The 24,355-nt window shown below is 39.1% G+C and overlaps 1 protein-coding gene across 1 annotated transcript in view; it reads left to right on the top strand.

Moving 5' to 3' along the window:
• Positions 1–8,254: 8,254 nt before the first annotated feature.
• The window catches only part of CTR9 (CTR9 homolog, Paf1/RNA polymerase II complex component), a 28,926-nt gene continuing 12,825 nt past the window's right edge, over positions 8,255–24,355 (top strand). Inside the window, exons 1-12 of the mRNA XM_034995027.1 lie at positions 8,255–8,525; positions 9,750–9,848; positions 11,841–12,080; positions 13,339–13,456; positions 14,020–14,109; positions 17,182–17,330; positions 18,640–18,747; positions 22,192–22,299; positions 22,438–22,674; positions 22,910–22,999; positions 23,102–23,230; positions 23,339–23,522. Coding sequence (XP_034850918.1) covers positions 8,481–8,525; positions 9,750–9,848; positions 11,841–12,080; positions 13,339–13,456; positions 14,020–14,109; positions 17,182–17,330; positions 18,640–18,747; positions 22,192–22,299; positions 22,438–22,674; positions 22,910–22,999; positions 23,102–23,230; positions 23,339–23,522 — 1,597 coding nt within the window. The 5' untranslated portion in view covers positions 8,255–8,480. The remainder of the gene's footprint in view (positions 8,526–9,749; positions 9,849–11,840; positions 12,081–13,338; positions 13,457–14,019; positions 14,110–17,181; positions 17,331–18,639; positions 18,748–22,191; positions 22,300–22,437; positions 22,675–22,909; positions 23,000–23,101; positions 23,231–23,338; positions 23,523–24,355) is intronic.

The following is a 24,355-nucleotide window of genomic DNA, read 5'->3' as shown; positions in this document are numbered from 1 at the left end:
ACCTCAGCCGAAGGCAGACGCTTAATGACTGAGCCACCCAGGTGCCCCAGAAATTAAGTTATTTTAAAATGAAAATAGTGCTGGGCGCCTGGGTGGCTCAGTTGGTTGAGCGACTGCCTTCGGCTCAGGTCATGATCCTGGAGTCCCTGGATCGAGTCCCGCATCGGGCTCCCTGCTCGGCGAGGAGCCTGCTTCTCCCTCTAACCCTCCCCCCTCTCATGTACTCTCTCTCTCTCTCATTCTCGCTCTCTCAAATAAATAAATCTTAAAAAAAATAAAAAATAAAAAAAAATAAAAAAATAAAATGAAAATAGTGCTGAAATGTTGATCCTAATGCCTTTTTTTTTTTTTTTTTTTTTACCATTGCCTTTGTAAACAGGCTTCACAGGCAGGAGTCTGACCTGCCCTTGTCTCGTCATCAGCCAAAAGAACTGATAAATTGGCTAAGGTTGGTTATGCTGCGTAAGTCACTACTTGACCAGTCATGAACTACACGGTCAAGCTGGTTTTCCACACTTAGAGAGTGAGTAAGTGGGTAGGATAGTTGGGAAAGAATTTCTTAAGTTGTTATAACATACTTGTTTCCACATAAAGTCACCACAGGGTTAAGAAAAAAGAATTCTCACTGGAGTGCACATTAATTTTTCTTTGCCCTAACAAGTCCCAGAGCACAGTGATCTGTTTATAACGTACATAAAGATAGACAAAGAATCAGGTAAAAGTATTTTTAAACAGTGCTAAACTCATTTTACAAACAAAGATCTTCTAATATACAAAACCTCAGATAATTCAGTCAAAATAATCCATCTTTTCTTGAATTTGTAATGCTTCCCGCAATTTTTAGGAATGAATGTAAAGAGCAATCTTCACTTTTCAAGGTTCTGAAAATATCTTCAAAATATTTATTTAAACACTTAAGCAGAAAGCTTTGTCTACACAAAGCAATAGCATACAAATTCCATGAGTACGTTTGCTTTGGGAAGCAATATCCTCTGCTGTACTTCTTTGACTTTGACAAAGCAATTCCAAATCTATTGATGTGTTGAGCACCTCCTAACTTCCTTACACTAGGAGAAGGGAGTATTGCAGAACTATTCTGACCTTCAGAAAGGGCAAAGTCAGAGGGGAGAAAAGACTACATTCAAAAAAATGTAGTTTAAATATACTGTTCCAAACTGAATATAGCTCCATACCAAGCTCCTTTTGGAGACAATAAGAAACACAGGAAGAACAGAGTATCTTAAAGGAAGGCTTCTGGGAGGAAATGGAACACTGACAGATATCAAGGAGTTATCAAAGGTTGTTTGTTTTGTTTTTTGCTTTTTGTTTTTAGGAATTACCAAGTTTTAGTGCTGTGATGTGTTTACTTGTCACTGGCCTTTAACGAGTATTATTCCTGCTGTTAGGATTTTGTTCACTCTCCGTTCTGCTTGAAACACTCATCCCACATTCAGCCTATTCAAATTCCACTCATCTTTTAAGGCCACCTCAAATTCTTTCCTTCCTTCAACAAGAATCAATAATAAAATCCTTAAAACAAGAAGGGATCTTATGTTTCTTATCTTTGGGGACAACAAGAAAGGGAGGAAGAGAAGAGTTTGAGAGTCTGTGTCTACTTGAAGTGAGGAAACCCCAAGGGATAAAGCATATGGTCACAGTTTCCAAAGTAGAGTCACATAAGCATTGACTTCTCCCATTACTCCTCATCTTACTTCCACACCAACCCTAGAAGACAGATAGGACCACTCCTCGTGGCCCCACACCATTGACAGATTACTGTACCCATGTCATAGGGTTGTTCTAAAGATTAATGAGTTTTGGCATGTAGAGTGTTGACACAATAATCTTTCAATACCTCTTAGTTACTAGTATTTAATTCCCCCTAGGAGAAATAAGTATCAATCAAGAAGATTACAAAATTTGCCTGGGCATCCCAGAGATACCACACACTTAGGGATATTTCCTATGCTAATTTCTTGTCTTGGGAATTCCCAGACCAACTAGGTAACGTCAGACATCAAATCTACCTGAGATACAGACCAGTGGTTGCAAATTCTCAAGGGAAACTCTCCCACCCCTCTCCTGGCCACCTCCATCACCACTACTACCGCCCTCTGCAACTTGTAAATCCAGAGGCCAGACCATCATCCGTCTTGGTAGGGTTTTTTCTTTAGTTCCACCCTACCCACTGCCCCTTTTACTGAGGGTGTAGTTTTTAAGACTTGCAGCATGGGCCCAAAGCTTCTAATTCTGTCTCTGTGTGAGCATTAAAACTCAAGTCCTTGAAGTAACGGAAAACAACATCCTTCTTGTACCCACCACTATCTGGGTAGTGTTCATATAGGGTTAAATTTCTGTTACTCAGATTATTAGATCTATTAGCTATGCATTTATAAGGATGTTTACTAGGTTATTCTTTTTGGCTTTTAATCCAGCATATGTAGGTCTTTTATAGCTGGAGGATTGTCTGGCTATTCTAATTTGCCAGAACAAGATTCCCATCATAGTTTTTCACTGACAATCAAATTAGGCTTGTTTACCTTTTCATTCTCAGTCCTTACCTAAGGGAGTGTTTTATGTAGTTTTAAACTCCTAAAAATAAGCTCATGTTTTAGAGATGAATGTTTGTTGAAAACCCAGAGGAAACTATGGCATAAATTGTAAAACAACTGCCCAGACAAATGTAATGACAAATTATAACCCTAAAATGGTTTACTATGGATCATATATCCTCATATTTCAGAAACAAGCCTTATTTTAATACTTTACAGGGAAAAGCACAATTGATTCTTTAAAAAAAAAGATTTATTTATTTATTTGTCAGAGAGAAAGAGAGCAAGCACAAGCAGGGGGAGTGGCAGGCAGAGGGAGAAACAGGCTCCCCAATGAGCAAGGAGCCCGATGTGGGACTCGATCCCAGGACCCTGGGATCATGACCTGAGCCAAAGGCAGATGCTTCACCAACTGAGCCACCCAGATGTCCCATTTTTTTAAATATTTTTTTAAAAGATTTTATTTATTTATTTGTCAGAGAGAGAGAGGGAAAAGCACAATTTAAAATTTCACCTGCAAAGACTTATTCTATTGATCAGCTCTGCTAAGGGCTGAATTCTGTCTTCCCAAAATTCATATGCTGTACTTATAACCTCAACTATCTCAGAATGTGACCATATTTGGAGACAGGATCTTAAAAGAGATAATTGAGTTAAAATGAGGTCATTAGGGTGGGTCCTAATCCAATATGACTGGTATCCTTATAAGAAGAAATTAGGACACAGACACACACAGAGGGAAGACATGGGGAAAAGAGGGCCACATATAAGCCAAGGAAAGAGGCCTGAGAAGAAACCAACTCTGCCACCACCTTGATCTTGGACTTCCAGCCTCCAGAATTGTAGGAAAATAAATTCCTGTTGTTTGAGTCACACAGTCGATGGTACTTTGCTATGGCAGCCCTAGCGAATTAATACAGCTGCCTATTCTTTCTCACTAATGTAGACAAACTACTTGAAACACTTCCCTTTGTGTTCTGCTATTTAAAAGATATCTAGGGGTGCCTGGGTGGCTCAGTCATTGGGCATCTGCCTTTGGCTCAGGTCATGATCCCAGGGTCCTGGGATCGAGCCCCGCATCAGGCTCCCTTCTCCCTCCCTTCTCCGTAGGAAGCCTGCTTCTCCTCTCCCACTCCCCCTGCTTGTGTTCCCTCTCTCACTGTGCCTCTCTCTGTCAAATAAATAAATAAAATCTTAAATAAATAAAATAAATAAATAAAAGATATCTAATTTAAGGTCTCAAACATTCTTTGTTAAGATAAAATATTCTTTACTCCTTTTTAATAATTAGCATATTGTATCAACATATAAAATAGTTCACTCTTTGGGGGTTCCTGGGTGGCTCAGTTGGTTGAACGTCAGACTCGGTTTTGGCTCAGGTCATGATCTCAGGGTCGTGAGATCTTTCTGGGGTTCCATGCTCAGTGGGGAGTCTGCTTCCCTTCTCCCTCTCTTCTGCCCCTCCTCCTGCTCATGCACTCTATCTCTCTCAAATAAATAAATCTTTAAAAAAAATAGCTTCCTCTTTGGATTGCCTAAACATATGTATTTACCAACACTATAACCAACCACAATATCAATAACAGAAAACTAAAGAATCTTAGCTGTCTTTTGTATGTACTCAAAAAAGCCCACACTGACCAAATACACTAATTGCTTTACCTGGATCTGGTGCACTCAAGCCCAACGTGGAGAATGGCATTTTGTGAACGGACATCGCACAATCATGTCAGCTGAAATAAAATCTTTGTACTCACTCAAAAACTGGATGTTATAGCTTAAAAATGCCCAATTTCATCCAGATCTGCTACAGTTGGGGAAATACAAAAAGCTGCCTATAGGTAACAAAGCTGAGTTGCAGTTTCCGTCCTGACTGTTGTCAGGTAGTTTTTCTCTGTCCAATCCTCTGATTCTTTGCAGACCCTCTTCCCCTGCCTGCCCGCTATATGCTAGAATGCCTCAGAGCTTGGTCCAGGGCCTTGTCCTGTCACTCTACATACTCTCTCTAGATTATCTCATACAATTCTATAGTTTTAAATTTCATTTATAAGTCAGCAGCTCTCAGATTTATTTCTCGGCTCAGAAACTGTCTTTTGACCTCCAGATCTGTATACCCAACTGCCTGAGATCTGTCTCAGACATATCTCTGATACTCAACTTGTGATCTAGCCTTGCCCTAATTTACTCCTCTATAATCATTCCTGTCTTGGAAAATGACACTTCATTCACCCAGTAATTCATGGCCGAACTCTGGAAGCCCTTCCTGACACCACTTTTTCAATGACCCATATATCCAATGCATTATCAAGACCTAGTGATTAAGATTTATTTATTGCTTGATTGATTGTAGTGGAGGTGGAGAGAAATGGAGATACAGTATATATTTCTCTACCCCTCCACTACCTTAAAGCTATTCCTAGATATTTATCATGTGTCACCTGGACAGTCACCAGGACTAGTTTCCCAAGTGGCCTGCCCACATCCTCTCAAATACTCTCTAATCCATTCTCTACAATGTAGCCAGAACAATCTTTTAAAGCCACAGAACCAATTCTCTCTCTCTTCCACACACACATACTGATTGAAACATATAAACATCATTTCAAACTTTTCAGTTACATTGCACCTAAAATAAAATCCAAATTCCTTAACATATCCTATGTTAAAAGAAGTCTCAGAGACAAAAACATTTAGAAAAAAAGTTTTCATAGAAAAACACTTGCAAAAGTTTACAAGTGAGTTCAACTTTAGAAGGACTGGTTCAGAAAACACACACACCCCAAGGTTATATGGTTCATGATGGAAAAAATAACTTTCTCACATGATTGCCATACTCCCCCAAATTATTGCGTATCACCAGACTTATAAAAGACAAAAGTCGGCATTATAAAAGCCAGTGATTAAATTGTTTTTGTTAAGGAATCAGAAACATGTGAGAAAGGCTAAAAGTTTCATTCATTTTGGAAACTATGGATAGTATGACACCGTTCTTTTTTGGCTTATCTTGGAGCACAAAGTGTTTTGTTTTTCCTAACTGTGGTATGTGACATTTATACTTATTCATATTGGAAGCACGACAAGGTGCCGATTTTGCTTTACAAAGATAAATCTGGGCATGATCTGGCTCCTTCTTATGTCTTCATCCTCCATCTACTCTACTCTCCCCCTCATCTCTATGTTCCAGCCATGTGGCCTTCTTTCAGGTTCACAAGCTCTTCCCTAGCACAGTATTCCCTTTCTCTGGTACACACTCCCCTATAACATTTACCCAGCCAAATTTTACTCACCATCCCATTTGCAACTTAAATGTTACTTCCTCCAAATCCCAATCTAAATCAATACCCCTATTATTCAATCAGTCATAGTGTCTGTATTATAAGTTAGGATGCCTTTGGTTGTCAGTAACTCAAAAACTAATTCAAATGTATTGCTAGTGTCTTTGAGGCCAGGGAGGTTTGAGCATAGAGAAGCTCACCACTATGTATACTTTTGTTTAAAGTTCACTATATAAACCTTCCTGGAAACACTTTGCTGTGCTGTCCAAAACAGTATCCACTAACCACACGTTGCTATTGACACTTGAAATACAGCTAATGCAAGTGAGGAATTAAATTTTTAATTTTATTTTTAATTAAAATTTAAAGCTGATAATTTCTTCAGTGACTGGAAATTTTTAAGTGCATTTGGAAAAACTCAAGTATGTGAATCTATCTTTTCAACTGAAAATTTTATGAAATCTAATACAGTTCCAGTATTTCCAATTGAAATTAAGCCATTAAAAATAAAGTATAGGGCGCCTGAGTGGCTCAGTCGTTGAGCGTCTGCCTTTGCTCAGGTCATGATCCCAGGGTCTTGCGATCGAGTCCCACATCAGGCTCCCTGCTCGGCGGGAAGCCTGCTTCTCCCTCTCCCACTCCCCCTGCTTGTGTTCCTGCTCTCACTTTCCCTGTCTCTGTCAAATAAATAAATAAAATCTTAAAAAAAAAAAAGAATAAAGTATGCAGATGGAACTAGAGGGTATTATGCTAAGCTTTCTCAATCAGGGAAAGAAATTATCATATGATCTCACTGATATGTTGAATTTAAGAAACAAAACAGAGGAGCATAAGGGAAGAGAGGAAAAAATAAAACAAGATGAAACCAGAGAGGGAGACAAACCATAAGAGACTCTTAATCATAGGAAACAAACTGAGGGTTGCTGGGGGGAGGGGGGGGGTGGAGGGATGGGGTAACTGGGTGATGGACATTAAGGAGGGCATGTGATATAATGAGCATTGGGTATTATATAAGACTGATAAATCACTGACCTCTACCTCTGAAAACAATAATATATTTTATGTTAATTGAATTTAAATTTAAAAAATAAAATTAAAAAAAGAATAAAGTATATAAGTGTAAAGTACATACTGGATTTCCAAGACTTGTATGAAAAAATATAAAGTATCTATTTTTATATTGATTACAGGTTGAAATTATATTTTGGATATATTGGGTTAAATAAAATATATTAGTAAAATTAATTTCATCTATTTGTTTTTGCTTTTTTTATGTGGCTAATAGAAAACTTTAAATTACCTAGCTTATTTTAAATTACATGGCTAATTACAGGGTTAACATTATGTTGGACAGCACAGCTCCGAATAGTTACTCAACTAATCAAAAGCATAAATTTAACAAAGTTTCCACGTAAAGGCTTACAAAGTGTCCAGTTAAAGTTTTTGAGGGAGTTGGGAGGAAATACAAACATCAAATTGGTATTTTTAAAAGATAAATGTGTAAAATGCTGAAGCTGGATGGGAATTTAGGGCGAGTGACTGGAGTGTTGGGTAAAAGGGGAGGCTACTGCAGTAAGCCAGGCAGAAAAGAATATTGGTTTGGGCTAGCATGGAGGTGGTGAGATGAAGAGAAGATACATCTGAGAGACACTTAGGAGATAAAACTGACAAAGTTTAAAAATTTATTTAATCAGATTATCTGACTGAATCAAAACACTGATTACAGTTTAATCATGTTCTACAATGAAAACAGTAATTAAAATGTATTTAATCAAATTATATAATTTAATCAAAACACTGATTACAGGTTTAATCAAATTCTTCAACAATTTTATTAAAATCACAAATCTAGCAGATTCTCATATCCTTCTAAGAACCGAAAACACACACACACACACACACACCCCAGGAACTATAGCAAGGTTACAAATATAGCAGATTCTCATATCCTTCTAAGAACCGAAAATACACACACACAATTTATTGTAACCTTATATTTAAACTGATCACAAAGGTAGCACAGGTATGACTTGCACCTCACATCTGCTAAACGAAGAGCCCTTGTTTGCGCTGAGAAATAAATGATTGAATTATTCACGGCAATCTTGTGCAGAAAAGATGCGCCAAGTCCGGGGCGCGGAGGCGGAGTCCGGCTCGGACACTACAGCCAGAATTGGCCGGAGGTCCCACGTCAGTCAGTGGCCAGGCCCGGAACCCGCGCCTCATTCGTCGCCCCGCCCACCGCGGGGCCGGGCGGCTACGCCTTCAGCGTTTTCATTCAGGCTACGCCAGTGCGGGCCTGATTCAGAAGCCGCAGACCCACCGAGGGGCTGACACGCTAACGAAAACCTCGACACCGTGGTTCCACAGTCGAGGAAACGCCAGAACCCCAGGCTGCGCCTGCCGTCTGACAGGCCCTCCAGCCGGGAATGCTTCCGGGTCAGGGGGCGGGGCTGCCGGAAGTGGCCGGACGCCGTCCGCTGTTCGTTGTTTAAGCGGCTGACGGGAAGGAGAAGCCCCAGCTCCGGCGGCGCCGCGGAGCGGCAGTCACGACCTGAGCCCGGGACGCCGCTAACCTCTGGAACAGCCAGAAGCCAGGAGTACCGGCTGCGGAGCGGAAGGGCGAGACGCCCGCTCGCCTTCTGATCTCATCATGTCGCGGGGCTCCATCGAGATTCCCCTCCGGGACACTGACGAGGTAAGTGTCGAGTATGGGGGAGGGTGGGAACCTTGAACTTGGATGATCCCTTCCTTCCCCCTTCTTTCGACTTCGCCTCTGAAGCGGAAGCACCTTCTCCCCCAGGAGCCCAGGTCGAAATCCCCGACCGAAGCCCCAGTCACCTCCTTCCCCAGCCCCTGCACCTTTCCAGGCTGGCACCATCACGTTCGCGCAGCCTCGGGGCCACGCCGAGGAGTTCTTGAAAGTTCCTTTCCTACCTGTTCGTATGTGACAGTACTCTGCCCTCTTCCTAATTGTCGGGCGCAGGGGTGCGAGAGTGCGGATAAATTGTAAGGCGCCTCACAGATAAAAGAGGTGGGCGCTGATGTCACGGTGGTCTCTGCTGCTCAAACGGTCTCTCCCTGAGAATACATAGGATGTCGCCCTTTATCCCGTAGAAACTCGAGTCTGCCATGGTGCAGTGTCCCCCACACACGGCTCCATTGGCGAAATAGAGACCCCGAGATACAGCCGCCACGGTGTGCTGATAGAACGAGCCCTCTCTCCCTTCCCCAGCCTCATCATGGGTAGCCTTGGCTTGTCTGAGTAAAGCCCTCAGCATTGATGTTGTCTATATCCAGTATAATTTCATACTCTCATTTTTGTTCGATTGAGATATAATATTGAGATATAATTGACTCAGCATAAAATCCAGTGGTTTTCAGTAGTATTGTTGTAAAGTTGTGTAAACCATCACCACCGTCTAATTCCAGAACATTTGCCTGCTGTTAAATTTTGTGCCCACATTCAGGAGTGTCTGTGACACACAAATGCTGTCTCCCTGATGAATGTACAGTGGCATTCAGGTTCCATAGCCTCTAGGCTTGTGCTTCTCAAGTTGTCAGGCCTGTGGCATCAGAGTCTCTGGGGTGCTTATCCGCACTTCACCTGGATTATATGTTAGGCAGGGTTTTGTTTTGTTCTTTTTGAGTAAGCAAAGCTTTTGTAACATTTTATAGTTCTGGTGATTTGAAGACAACTAGCAGTATTTGTTTGCTTCTCTATGCTTTTACCTTAATATTCTCATATGACCTATTTTGACATGTGTGCCTTAAACGTGTCTTAACATATACTTGCGCAGCCCTATTGCAAGTGAACATAAACCCTATGTATATCCATATTGATGTATATTCTGAAAAGCAGCAAAGAAGAAATGTGAATTTAAAGGAGAAATAAGAGTCAAAACCGCATTTTGTGTTTTAGGTCATTGAACTTGACTTCGATCAGTTACCGGAGGGAGATGAAGTTATCAGTATTCTGAAACAGGAACACACACAACTGCACATATGGATTGCTTTGGCGGTCAGTGTTCATGTAACAAATATTTTTTATATGTTGACTGGGAAAAATATTTGGTTTCTGTTTTCAGATATAGTAATTAATAGCCAGCTTGGGAGCAGGATAAGTAAATTGTACCATATGTATGGAAGTTAATTGTATTACCATTTATAGAACAAGAAGGCCAGTTTCCTAAATACTACTCCACTGGTAAATTAATATATGTTGGTAAAGGCAAAATTCATTTAAGTTAAATAGTACTCTGTACTGTGTATTTGATTATTAATCACTCAATGAAGACTGGTTTGTGCTTTGTAGGTAATCTGAGAAAAAACAAGGTGCCACCATGTAAACATTGTTACTTAGCATTGTTTCCCATAACAGTAAAACATTTTCCATAAAATAGTCTAGAAGGTGATTATATTCCAGGCTAACTAACAAAAGCCCTTTTGGATGAAGTTTATCTCAGGCTTGTTTTTTGTCCTCTTTGGTCCCTTCCATAACATAAACCCTACTGGAGATTCTCAGGAGAGTCACCTCAGCCTAAAATTCTAACACCGTTCACTCTCCCCAGCACCAACTGCCTAATGTTTCCTTTTTATGAGAACATCATAATAAATTATTCTGGTAATATAATCTAGCATATACTAAAATCATGTTTTTTTTAAGCAAGTGTGCCCCAGGTCACTTTTGTGTAAAGATACATAGGAGGCTCCTCCTATTATCTTGAAAGGAGAAGTCAATCTGCAGTTGGGCTTATATCCAGTGCTCAAGCCTAACTGTAAAGAATTTCTTAGATAAGGATTTACAGAGAAATACTTTTAGTGACAGTAGTGCCTTTCTGAAGTGTTAAGTTTTCCTGGTCTATGGAGAACAAGCCATTAATGTTGTCACACAGTTTTTAAAACCAGAGGGGGAATTTAGATTTACTTTAGTACAAATGCCTCCTTTAACAGCACTTACAGAAAAAATGGAGGATTGAAAGATTAGTGTGGCACCTGTGGTAAAATTGATGAAACACTGTGGGCTATAGAGTGTTAGAGAAAAGAGTGTAGGCTTTGGGATTAGAGAAGCCTTTGTTCAAATTCCCACTTGGCTGCTAACTAGCTGTGTGACCTTAGACAAATGATTACCTTCTGAGCCTGTTTTCTCATCTAAAATGTGGGGATGTTAGCATTCATTTTAAGGGTGATTGTACAGATTCGAAATAAGTATATAAAGTTCCTGGCATAATCTGTGGCCCACAGTAGGTGGATAAAAAATGGCAGATCTTCCTTTTAGTATTAATAAATGAAACAGATGCCCAGGGAAGTTATTTAGCAGGCCCAAAGTCATGGATAATTTTGATAGATCTAGAACCAGAACCTAAGTTTTCTGTTTAGAATTCTACATCCGCGTCATTATTGCTTTTTCTCTTGGGCTCTGATTTAGTTTGAAATCAACTATTGCTAGGTAAGTAGTAATTTGGAAAAATTTATGGTGATTATCACTTTTTTAACAACTTTATTAGGCATAATTCACCTACAGTAAGCTGCACATACTTGACATATACCATTTGAGAAGTTTTAGCATATTTCACACCTGTGAATTCATCACTACAATCAATATAATGAATATATCCATCACCCCCCAAACCTTCCTCCAAACTCTTCCCCACACCCCACAGTGGTCAGCCAACTCTTGATCTGCTTTTTGTTTCTAAAGAGTGCATGTTCCAGAGTTCTTACACAAATGGAATCATTACAGTATGTACTCTTTTTGGTCTGGCTTCTCTCACTCAGCATAATTATCTTGAGACTTACCCACATTGTAGCATGTATCCGTGGTTCTTTTTTCTGCTGAGCAGCAGCCATTGTACAGATAAACCACAGCTTGTTTGTCCATTCACCTGTTGGTCAACAATTGAGTTGTTTCCAGTTTTTGGCTATTACAAATAGAGCTGCTATAAATGTTTATGTGCAGCTTTTTGTATGGACATATGCTTTAATAATTCTAATTTGATTCTTTATCTTTTAGCTGGAATATTACAAGCAAGGAAAAACAGAAGAGTTTGTAAAGTTGTTGGAAGCAGCACGTATAGATGGCAATTTGGACTATAGAGACCATGAAAAAGACCAGATGACTTGCCTGGATACATTGGCAGCCTATTATGTACAACAGGCTCGGAAGGAAAAGAATAAGGACAATAAGAAAGATCTTATTACACAGGCAACCCTGTTGTATACCATGGCTGATAAAATTATTATGTATGATCAGGTAAATAAGTCCGATTTCTTTGAATTTATGAAAGGGGAAGAAATACCACATGAGAGTAAACTGTGTGTGTGATAGGCAACAGATTTTTTTTTTTTTTTTTTTGGAAAGAATTTTTCTTAAAATAACATGGTTGATGATAAAAATATCAAAAGAAGAAGAATTCCCTGTTAAAATTGGAATTTCTTTGGTTGTTGTACTGTTGAAGTAATGTGGGCAAATTTAGCATATATAAAACTTATCCATGGGGCACCTGGGTGGCTCGGTCGGTTAGGGGTGTGCCTTCAGCTTGGGTCGTGATCTCAGGGTCCTGGGATTAAGCCCCACATTGGGCTCTCTGCTTGGTGGGGAGTCCACTTCTCCCTCTCACTCTCCCTCTGTGCTTTCGCTCGCTCTCTCAACTGAATAAATAAAATCTTTAAAATAAATAAATAAATAAAACTTATCCACAGGTTGAGTCAGTAATTCCATCATCTCCAGGTGAATTTCAAGTATATTTAAAAAAAATTTTTTATTTAAATTCAATTTAATTAACATGTACTGAATTATTAGTTTCAGAGGTAGAATTTAGTGTTTCATCAGTTGCATATAACACCCAGTGCTCATTACTTCAAGTGCCCTACTTAATGCCCATCACCCAATTACCCCATTCCCTTCACCCACTTCCCCTCCAGCAACCTTCAGTTTATTTCCTGTAGTTAAGAGTCTCTATGATTTGCCTCCCTCTCTGTTTTCATCTTACTTTATTTTTCCTTTCCTTCCCCTATGTTCATCTGTTTTGTTTCTTAAGTTCCACATATGAGTAAAATCATAGGGTATTTGTCTTTCTCATTTCACTTAGCATGATACACTCTAGTTCCATCATGTTGTTGCAGATGGAAAAATTTCATTCTTTTTGGTGGCTGAGTAATATTTCATTGTGTGTATATAGACATATATACATATGTGTCTATATACACACTACATCTTTATTCATTCATTTGTAGAGGAACATCTGGGTTCTTTCCATATTCTGGCTGTTGTGGAAGAATGAACTTTCCTTTTTGTCATTGTTCCTGGCACAGAAGACTTGCATTTCTGGATAATTTCTTGATTTGTAATTAAGAATTGCCCATTGGTAGTTTAAACACATTATAGTTGATAGAGGAATTGGTGTGATACTCCACCTCCTTCCTATATGGTTTTCATTTTAGTGTTACTATGTTAAATTGTGGTTGCTCCTTGGTAAAGTCAAGTCTAAGATGATATATTGCTTTTTCAGAATCATTTGTTGGGAAGAGCCTGCTTCTGTCTACTTGAAGGTGACAAAATGGATCAGGCTGATGCGCAGTTTCATTTTGTACTCAACCAATCTCCAAATAATATTCCAGCCCTTCTTGGTAAGTCATTTTTGGCAACCATCTTAGGGAACTGTATCTTTCATCATATGCCTGGATTATATTTCTTTGACTGGGCTGGACAGCAACGTAGAAGAGCTTTACTTTATAAAAATGAAACTATCTGCAATAGATCATTGTTTCTTTTGAAGTTACAATCACAGACCTGTACCCCTGAAACAAATAATACATTATATGTTAATTAATTGAATTTAAATTTTAAAAAAGGAAAGAACTCCCTTTACTATTAAAGTCACTTCAAAATATTATATATATAATATACCAGTTAAGAATAATTTGTTATCCACTTCTAAAGAGTCAATAAGCAATGTCTATTTGGACAACTATAAGCTATTTTAATTGTTTTATACCATTTAACAGGACTGTTTTATTTATAGGCATAAATTAATATATCCTTATGGAAAACAAGTTTAAATATGAAATCATTTTCACCATTTTCAAGTATTTCTTACTCAGAGATGTGTTTGATTTAGGTGAGTTCATGTAGGATATATGAGACTTGTGTTCTTTAGTCAATGCATGTTTATTTTTAAAAATTATTATAGGTAAAGCTTGCATTTCATTCAACAAGAAGGATTACAGAGGAGCTCTTGCTTACTATAAGAAAGCATTGCGTACTAACCCAGGATGTCCAGGTAAGAGAAAAACTTTATTTGAAGTCTAAGCTCTATATGATCCAACTGTGAAAATATTGAGAATTTGGCAATTGCCTGTGAAGTTAGTTGTGAAAAGATGCTATAGGGTTGTTAAAATGACAGAATTGAAATTAAAAAAAAAAATACCATGTTTGATCCAAAAGCTGAATAGCAGATCTTATTTTTTTTTAAGATTTATTTATCTTAGAGATAGAGAGAAAACATGCGTGAGTGGGGTGGGAGGCAGAGGGAGAGAATCTTTAAGCAGACACGCTGCTGAGCATGGAGCCTGATGCAGGGCTCGATCTCATGACCCATGAGATCATGACCTGAGCTGAAACCCAAGATTCAGAAGCTTAACCATCTGAGGCATCCAGGCATCCCTAGCAGATCATATTATAATCTTTTTGCTTTATACTATTTTTCTGTTGAAAATCTCAGTCATTTAGGAAATCTTATTGAGAATCAACTATTTGCCAGGCATTGTTCTAGACCGAAGGAATGCAGCAGTAAACCAAAGAGACAAAAATCCCTGCCTTGGGGTGCCTGGGTGGCTCAGTGGATTGAGCGTCAGACTCTTGGTTTCAGCTTAGGTCATGATCTTGGGGTCATGGGATTGAGCCCCATGTTGGGCTCCATGCTCAGTGGGGAGTCTGATGGAGATTCTCTCCCTCTCCCTCTGTCCCTCCCCCTGCTTGCTGTCTCTCTCTGGAATGAATAAATAAATCTTAAAAAAAAAAAAAAAAATCCCTGCCCTCATGGAATTCATTTTGCAGTGTGGAAGATAAAATGAGTAAAATACATACTGCATAAGATATCAGTAAAAGGAAAGTAAAGCAGAAAAGGTGTATGAGAAGAATTGGGAGATTGCTTAGAAAGGTTGACCAGGGAGCTCCTGGGTGTCTCAGTCAGTTAAGCATCCGACTCTTGATTTTGGCTTGGGTCATGATCTCAGGGTTGTGAGGTCAAGTCCTGCGTTGGGCTCTGCACTGGGCATAGAACCTGCTTAAGATTCTCTCTCTCGGGGAGCCTGGGTGGCTTAGTCAGTGAAGCGTCTCACTCTTAATTTCAGCTCAGGGTCCTGACATCAAGCCCTGCATTGGGCTCTGTGCTCAGTGGGGAGCCTGCTTCTCCCTCTTCCCTCTGCCCCTCGCCCTGCTCATGCTCTGTCTCTCTCTCAAATAAATAAATAAAATCTTAAAAAAAAAAAAAAAAATTCTGTCCCCTTCTGCTCCTCCCCCCCCCCAAAAAAAAGAAGAAAAAAGAAAGGTTGACCAGGAGAATAGTAACAATTAAATAAAGACCTTAAAATAATAGACCTGTAGATATATGGAAGAAGATTATTCCCAGAGAGAGGGAATAGGAGGTACAAAGGGTCCTGAGGAAAGAGTGGGTCTAGCAAGTCTGAAGAATGGCGAGGAAGCTAGTGTATCTGGAATGGAGAGAGAAAATGAGAAGGAAAAGTAGTAAGAATTGGGTCAGAGATAGAACCAAGGACCAATCATGTAAGGCATCATAGGTTATTATAAGGACTTAGGCTTTTACTATGATAGACATAGGAAGCCATTTGAGGACTTTGGGCAAAGGAGTAAGTAATGATCTGACTTATATTTAAAAGGATCATTTGGGCTTCTGGTTGAGACAAGTGGGGGGCAAGGATAGAAATGGGGAGACCAGGTAGAAGGCTTTTGCAGTCATGTAGGTCAGAGATGATTGTGGCTTGCACTAGGGTGGTAAGAGTGGAGGTGCAAATGATCGGAATCTATGTATATTTTGAAGGAAGAACTGACGGAGTAGATGTGATGTATGAGACAAAGGAGGAATCAGGTAACTCCTTGTAGGAGTAGAGTTACATTTTAGCACATCTGGAAAATATAATTCACAACGAATTAGTTTTAGACATGAAAATATTAAAATACCTTTTAGACCTACAAGTGGAGAGGTCAGGAGGGCTGTCATTCAGGAAAGAGGTCTGAGCTGAAGTAATTAATTTGGAAGTCATCAACATAGAGATGGTGTATAAAGCCATGAAAATATGAGGTCACCAGGGGAATGAGTAGAGATAGAAAAGAGGTTCCAAGATGGTGTTCTAGGGCACTGTGACATTGTAGAAGGGAAATGAAGAACCAACAAAGGAGCCTGAGAAGGAGCAGCCAGAGATGTAAGAGGAAAAGAGAGTAAGGGCAATGTCCTTGAAGTCAGATGTAAAATGTTTCCAGGACAGGGTCAGACACTGTCACATTCTATTGTTAGGCCAAGTAAAATAGGAACCCAGAATTGATCATTGAATTCAGTAGCACAGTAATCATTAGTGACCTTGATAAAAGCAGTTTTACTGGAATGGTGGGGGTGAGATGCTTGGTGGATACATTTAACAGAAAATGGAAAAGGAAAGTTAGAGAGGCAGCAACTATAGATAGATCTTTCAAGGAGTTTTGCTATCAAGGGAAGAATAGGAGTGGGTTGACAATTGGAAAGGGAAATGGAATCAAGAGAGGATTTTTTTTTTTAAGATGGGAGAATGTATGTGGATGAGAATAATGTAGTAGAGGGAGAAAATTTGATGATGCAGGAAAAATAGGAGAGGGTTGCTGGAGCAGTGTCCTTAAATAGATGAGAAAGGTAAGATCCAGTAACCAGTGGAGAGGTTGGCCCTTCATGGGAACATGGTGGAGTTTTGGCAGGGCCTTGAAGTTGGGTAGCAAGTATAAGCATAGCTCTGAAGGGAATGACAGTATGTGCACATAGTCAGTTACAGTATTGAAGACCTTCATGAAACTTTTTGCTGTCTTTAAAAATTGCTGTTTGAAAATTAGATATTGAAGGTACCGTGTAGGCAGGAGTGCAAGAAAAATACCAGTATGGTAGGTATTCTGTTTATGGCAAGAAAGGGGGTGGGCAGTGTGGTATAATATCCACTGAAACCAAATTTGTGATATACCAAAAGATTTTATAGTGTAGTTATACTGAGGTTAATTTTGAGATTTTGCAACTCATAGAGAATGTTTAAGCATTTTGTTGAATTCAAACCCTAAAAATGCTCTAGTTTGACAGATTGACTATTTTTTTTAGCGGAAGTTCGTTTAGGAATGGGTCATTGCTTTGTGAAACTTAACAAACTGGAGAAAGCTCGTCTGGCATTCAGCAGAGCCCTGGAACTCAATTCCAAATGTGTGGGAGCATTGGTTGGACTGGCTGTACTAGAACTCAACAATAAAGAGGTATGTGAATGAAAAAATTCTTTTGTGACTGATCTGTCAGGCTCACTCTTCCTTATCTACAACTCTTGAGACCAGAGTGTTTTAGAGGTCAAGACTGCAGATAATAGAAATGTAATATGATGCCTGCACTGCATAATTTGTAACACCCAGGTATTAGGACACCACCCCAAAGGCAAACTTATATTTCTTTGTCAGAAGGAGTGACTCTTCACACTAATAGGGTAACCTCACAATTCAGGTAAAGTTTTGCCCCCATGTAAGCTTGCTCTAAGATTACCAAACAACTTGTTTTTTAAGAAGTTTTTAGATTTCAGAATTTCACATAAGAAGCTGTGCAATGTATGTCAGTTTGGAATACTTTCCATTGCGAGTAACAAAAAGCCTACTGCAGTGACTTAAACATGAGGGTTTTTATCGTCTACTAAACCAGCTATCTAAGGTCTTGGATTTAGCACCTCAGTATTCTCAAACCCAGAATTTTACATCTTTCTGTCCTTCCTTAGTATGTAGATTTTCCTCCTTGTGTCTGTCACCTCATAGTTGCAAGATAGCTGCTATATCTCCAAGGCTCTCATTATTTCATCAACCTTATATAGAGGGAGGAAAGGGAAAGGATAAATGGCTTTCTCTTAGAGCAGTTCTATCCCCATCACGCTCCCCCTTGTATATAATTGTCTAGACAGGGTTATCAGAGTTTCTCAGCCTTAGCACTGTTGACTTAAGGAGCTAGATAATTTTTTGTTGTGGGAAATTATCCTACCCATTGGTAGGATGTTTAGCAGCGTCCCTGACCTCTGCCCACTAAATGCCAGCACGTCCTCCCTGTTGTGATAATGAAAAATGACCTCACCCCCAGTTTAGAACCACTGCCTTAGACTGATCCCCAGAGAAGGGGAATAGGTTATCTTGACTGGATTAGATCAACCATCATTCATCCCCTGGGGCTTGAGAAGAGGAGGAGGGAACTTTCCTTCCTGAAATTAAAAGATCACAAGCTGTTAAGTCTGGACTCTATTTAAGCAGAGTAAGGGGGGTAAACTGGCTGTTGGGTAATCCACAGACATCTGCCACATCAAGACGACAGCCAGGATCTATAAAAATACCGAAGGTGACTGTTTGTGAGGGAAGTTCTAACAGTTTAATTCACTATTTGAAATTTGTTTATCCCTGCTGAAGGTTAACTGAAACAAGAGCTATATTTTGGTGTCTGAACTCAGATTTATGTAACCTTATTTTTTCAGACTATAAAGAAAACTTCGGAAAAAATGCTAATTGAGTAATGGCCCTGTTGTCACTGTTTTTCTTTTAGGCTGATTCCATAAAAAATGGTGTCCAGCTTCTTTCCAGAGCCTATACTATTGATCCCAGCAACCCCATGGTATTGAACCACTTGGCAAATCACTTTTTCTTCAAAAAGGTAGGAGAAGCCAATTTATTAAAGTTGTTTGCTTTTAAATCCTGATTTGTTTTTCTTTTCTGCAGTTGATACTTTGTTTTTTTAACTTGGAAAAAAATTGAAAATGTCAAGAGTTTTTTTCAGATTAAAATTTGTATTAGTTAATTGGGGGTGGGTATGTTTGTTCCTTCATTCATTTAATATTTATTGACCCTTTATACTGTACCCAACACTGCAGTAGACATGTGGAGACCAGTAAAATATTGTTTCTGCACTCGGTTCGGCTTCGTAGAAAACACAGACATGTAAACAAATGTAAATATAGAAATAAAGGTCTCTATCTTGATGTGGTAGAGAAACGAAAGAGGAAGTAACCAAGTGGTTAAAAAGGGTTTTCACCAAGAAGGAAAAGCTCTTGAACTAGGTTTTTAGGAGGAGGTCTTCAGGTAGTTGAAAGGGGAAAGGCACAGATGTAGAAATAGTCTCTGGTTTAGTAAAACCATGGCATGTGGTGGGCTCTTGCTAGATAATGCATTGGGTCCAGATAGTGAGGCACTTGTGTGATATAAGGAGTTTGGACCTACTTATGTAGGCAGCCAAGAAGTCATTAAAGTTTTTGTTTATTTTTGCATATTGATCAAGATGTAATTTTTTAATTTTTTATTTTTTTTAAGATTTTATTTATTTGCCAGAGAGAGAATGAGAGACAGAGAGCACGAGAGGGAAGAGGGCAGAGGGAGAAGCAGACTCCCCGCCGAGCAGGGAGCCCGACATGGGACTCGATCCCGGGACTCCGGGATCATGACCCGAGCTGAAGGCAGTTGCTTAACCAACTGAGCCACCCAGGCGCCCCCAAGATGTAATTTTTAAAGTTGCCACTAATTCTGTAGAAGCAATGGTATTTTAGATTTCTTGAATGCTAAATCCAAGATTTCATTGGCAAACTTTTTATACAGTAAGTACGAAAGTTTTACTTCCCATATGGAAGTACTAAATTGTACTAGGAACTTTAATTAAATAGTTTAATTTAAAAAGTTCACAGGACTGTATCAATCCTTATTTATGATAGCATATCACTGTTATTATTGCTATTAATATGTAGTTAATACTTACTAAATACCAAGTGTTATTAAAAGTGAAATCCCATGGGGGTGCCTGCCTGGCTCCGTCAGAAGAGCATGTGACTCTTGATCTCAGGGTTGTGAGTTTGAGCCCCATGTTGGATGTAGAGATTACTGAAATAAATAAAACTTAAAAAAAATGTATTCCATGAATTTGTAGAATAGTCAGAGGTAGTTAATATTATCCCCATTTTGTGGATGAATAATTGAGGCAGAGGTAATAGCCTAAGGTCATACAGCTATTAACCATGATGCTTTATTCCCTCTGGCTATAGAAGCATATTCCCCATTCCTAATGAATTATTATTATTATTATTTTTAAAGATTTTATTTATTTATTTATTTGAGAGAGAGAAAATGAGAGAGAGAACACATGAGAGGGGAGAGGGTCAGAGGGAGAAGCAGACTCCCTGCCAAGCAGGGAGCCCGATGTGGGACTCGATCCAGGGACTCCAGGATCATGACCTGAGCCGAAGGCAGTCGCCTAACCAGCTGAGCCACCCAGGCGCCCTTCCTGATGAATTATTAATTAGCTTTATGCTGTAACTGTTATAGTAGGGAAAGGCAACTATTTAGGGAGAAGATGGAAATGTATCTTATAAGTACTTGAAGTGTTATTGTTTCAGATAAAAGAGTTACCCAAGTATGCTTTTTACTGAAAAGAAAAAGGACTAATAATCCTAAATATTTGAGTACATGTTTAATAATCATTGCTCACAGCTGTTAGGACAGCTTCCTTGAACCAATTGAAAATTATTCAGTTTCTAATTTTCAATGCTAATCACCCTTCCACTACTGAAGATAAAGTCTTGTTCTTTAACAAACTCAAAACCTTTTAGATTGTGTATGTGAAATATGTAAATCAAGCCAATCTCTTTGAGTGTTACTGAACACCTGATATGTGATCAGCACTGTGAAGTCATCTTGCACTGACTATATGTACTAAAGGTTTACAGAGCATGCTAACATGTGTTTTCTTGATCTGTCATTAGAGCAGCTCTAGGAGGTAGGCAGGATATTTCTGTTTCCCTTTCTATGGATAAAGAAAATTGAGACTCAGCAAAGTTAAGTAACATCACTTGCCAAAATTCACTCAGCTAGCAGGTAGTACAGTTGAGATGTAATATTTTAATTCTCTGCCCACCACACTACATTGCCTCCTCTATAGAAGAATCATTTACCTGGGAAGAAAGGTATTATTAATTAACATTCCAGACACCAGTAATTAAGTAGTAAAGTGAGTTTAGAGATGGGAGCTATGATGACTCCTGGAGCAATTAACACAGACTTCCAGAAAAAACTGGGAATTGAGCTTGGTTTTTTGATCAGAAAGAGAAGCAGCTAAAATGCAGATGGGAGAGGCGGCTGGGTAGCTCAGTCGTTAAGCGTCTGCCTTTGGCTCAGGTCATGATCTCAGGGTCCTGGGATTGAGCCCCGAATGGGCTCCCTGCTCAGCAGGGAATCTGCTTCTCCCTCTCCCTATGCCCCTCCCCCTGCTTGTGCTCGCTCATGCTCTCTGTCAGATGAAGTATTTTTAAAAATAAATAAAGTAAAACAGCGGTCACATTATTATTCCTAATTAAAAAAAAAAAAGTTGAAAAAACAAAGGCTTTCCAGACCAGATTACTAGTCAAATGGATAAAACATCCCTATTAAAACCAGAAAGTTGTTTCCCACCCCTGATGTATGAACTCTGACTTTGAGACTCTCAGGAGATTAGTTCTGTAATCCAGATTAAGTCAGGTCTAATGGGAAAGTCATGACCCATGCATTCGAAGAGAGCTGAATTCAAATCCAGTCACTTAAGCTCGCTACCCTCATGTGTTAAAACATTTCCCTGGAGTCAGAAAAAAATTAAATCCAGATTCTAACTTTTCCACCTAAGACAACATACTTTATTTCTTTAAGCCTCCATTTCCCCATCAATAAAATGGTAATAATGATACTCTTTGCAGGGTTTTTGACTGAGGCTAGAATAATTATAAGTATCATACCTACCACAGTGCTTAGTATATAATAGTTCTCAATAAATTGTAACTGCTTCCTCTACTAGTAATAAGGGACTTAACCTCTCAGATTTTCTCATCACAGAAATAGGACTGATACCTCAAAGGATTGTTGCAGGATTAAATAAAGTAATAGATGTGATGGGTAGATGTTAAGTTCTAGGTAAATGAATTTATCTGCAAGGGGAATGAGAAAAATGATTCGTAATTCTGGATATGGCACTGTTATTGGTAATTCAGTGAACACATTTTAAAAATGAAATTTGAGGAAGGCTTATGATTGAGACTGTTGGAGTTGTTTGAATTAACTCCGTTGATTTCTGGATCTCATTGTTCAGGATTATAGTAAAGTCCAGCACTTGGCTCTCCATGCATTCCATAATACAGAAGTGGAGGCTATGCAAGCAGAAAGTTGTTATCAGCTGGCTAGATCATTCCACGTTCAGGTAAGATCATTTTAAACCTTCTCTGAATATCTAATTCTTTTGTTTCATAGTGTTTCAAGTCTTTAAAAACTTTTGTACGTGAAAAAGAAAATAAACGTCTGTATACACTGTTGGTCTTGTTTTATTTTCATTTTCTAGGAAGATTATGACCAAGCTTTCCAGTACTACTATCAAGCCACACAGTTTGCTTCGTCCTCTTTTGTGCTGCCATTTTTTGGTTTGGGACAAATGTACATTTATCGAGGTGACAAAGAAAATGCATCTCAGTGCTTTGAGAAAGTTTTGAAAGCTTATCCTAATAATTATGAAACTATGAAAATTCTTGGCTCGCTATATGCTGCCTCAGAAGATCAAGAAAAACGAGATATTGCCAAGGTACTTTTAAAAAATTGTAGCTATTTTCTCATAGTTAACACTAGACTGTCATGCCTCATTCTTGCTATTGCTAGTAGAGATATGATGGAAGCAGTTTTGTTAGCCGAGCTTGTTCCAGTTGAAATAACGAACAGTTGACGTATTAAACAAGGTAGAGTAGCTACCACTTTTTACTTTGACAGCCTGTAGTTGCTGAATTAAGCCTGCATCAGCTTAATGACCTCTTTTATCCCAGGGCCATTTGAAGAAAGTCACAGAACAGTATCCTGATGACGTTGAAGCATGGATTGAATTGGCACAAATCTTAGAACAGACTGACATACAGGTATTTTAGGTCTTCTACCTAATGTGTTTTTTGAAAGTGTGGTATAATGTTTCTCCCTTTTATTTTCACTTACCCCTTATTGTCTCCACCATGAAAATACAGGGTGCCCTTTCAGCCTATGGAACAGCTACACGGATCCTTCAGGAGAAAGTGCAGGCCGATGTCCCGCCAGAGATTCTGAATAATGTGGGTGCCCTCCATTTTAGACTTGGAAATCTAGGGGAGGCAAAGGTAGGGAACTGGAACTATTCCCTTCTTCCATACTGTCAAGTTGAATGCACACTTTTTTAGATATATCAGCTGTCTTTTAACAATGTAATTTTCTTTTCTTTTTCATAGAAATATTTTTTGGCATCATTGGATCGGGCAAAGGCAGAAGCTGAACATGATGAACATTATTATAATGCCATTTCTGTTACAACATCATATAATTTAGCCAGGCTGTATGAGGCAATGTGTGAATTCCATGAAGCAGAAAAACTATATAAAAACATCTTACGGGAACATCCTAATTATGTTGACTGTAAGAATTGTAAATGTTTTTTTTTTTAAGATTTTATTTATTCATTTGACAGAGAACACAAGGAGGAGCAGCAGGCAGAGGGAGAGGGAGAAGCAGACTCCCCACTGAGCAGGGAGCCCAAAGCGGGGCTCGATCCCAGAACCCTGGGATCATGACCTGAGCAGAAGGCAGATGCTTAATCGACTGAGCCACCCAGGCGCCCCAACAATTGTAAACTTTTTTTTTATGAATTAAAATTCCCACAACAGCAGCAAAAATTCAGCCTAAAAAAAAATCTTTCTTAGAACCAATAGCAAAAAAATGTGAAGGTTATAATGTCCCCTTTTCCATCAAGGCAAATTTATGGCCTTAAAAAAAAAACCAATGCAGCTTCACTTAAATTTATGCTAGAAACTAAAAGAAATAACTAAAAACCAGTTGAACCATATATTTCATAGGGTAGGTGATCTTCAGTGGGTCAGCTACCTTTATTAGACTTTGAACAGCTCCTTGACTTATTTGGTGATGGATGGACCTTTATGATGCTCCTGCTCTGATATCATATTAACATTTTTGCAGTGTTTATAATAGTAAGAAAGAGCATTGTTTTACTTTGAAATAATTACTAGTAAAATGTCCTACCTTGAGTTTTTACACACTAGACATTGTAAAATTTGGAAAGCTTTTTTTAATTTATTTATTTGACAGAGAAAGAGCGAGAGAGGGAACACAAGCGGGGAGTGAGAGAGGGAGAAGCAGGCCTCCCGCCGAGCAGGGAGCCCGATGCGGGGCTCGATCCCAGGACCCTGAGATCATGACCTGAGCCGAAGGCAGTCACTTACCCAACTGAGCCA

The sequence above is a fragment of the Mirounga leonina genome, unplaced genomic scaffold, assembly GCF_011800145.1.
Source record: "Mirounga leonina isolate KUSES-001 unplaced genomic scaffold, KU_Mleo_1.0 Mir_92, whole genome shotgun sequence".
Lineage (NCBI taxonomy): Eukaryota > Metazoa > Chordata > Mammalia > Carnivora > Phocidae > Mirounga > Mirounga leonina.
The sequence above is the reverse complement of the archived record's forward strand: the minus strand, read 5'-3'. Positions and strand labels throughout refer to the sequence as shown.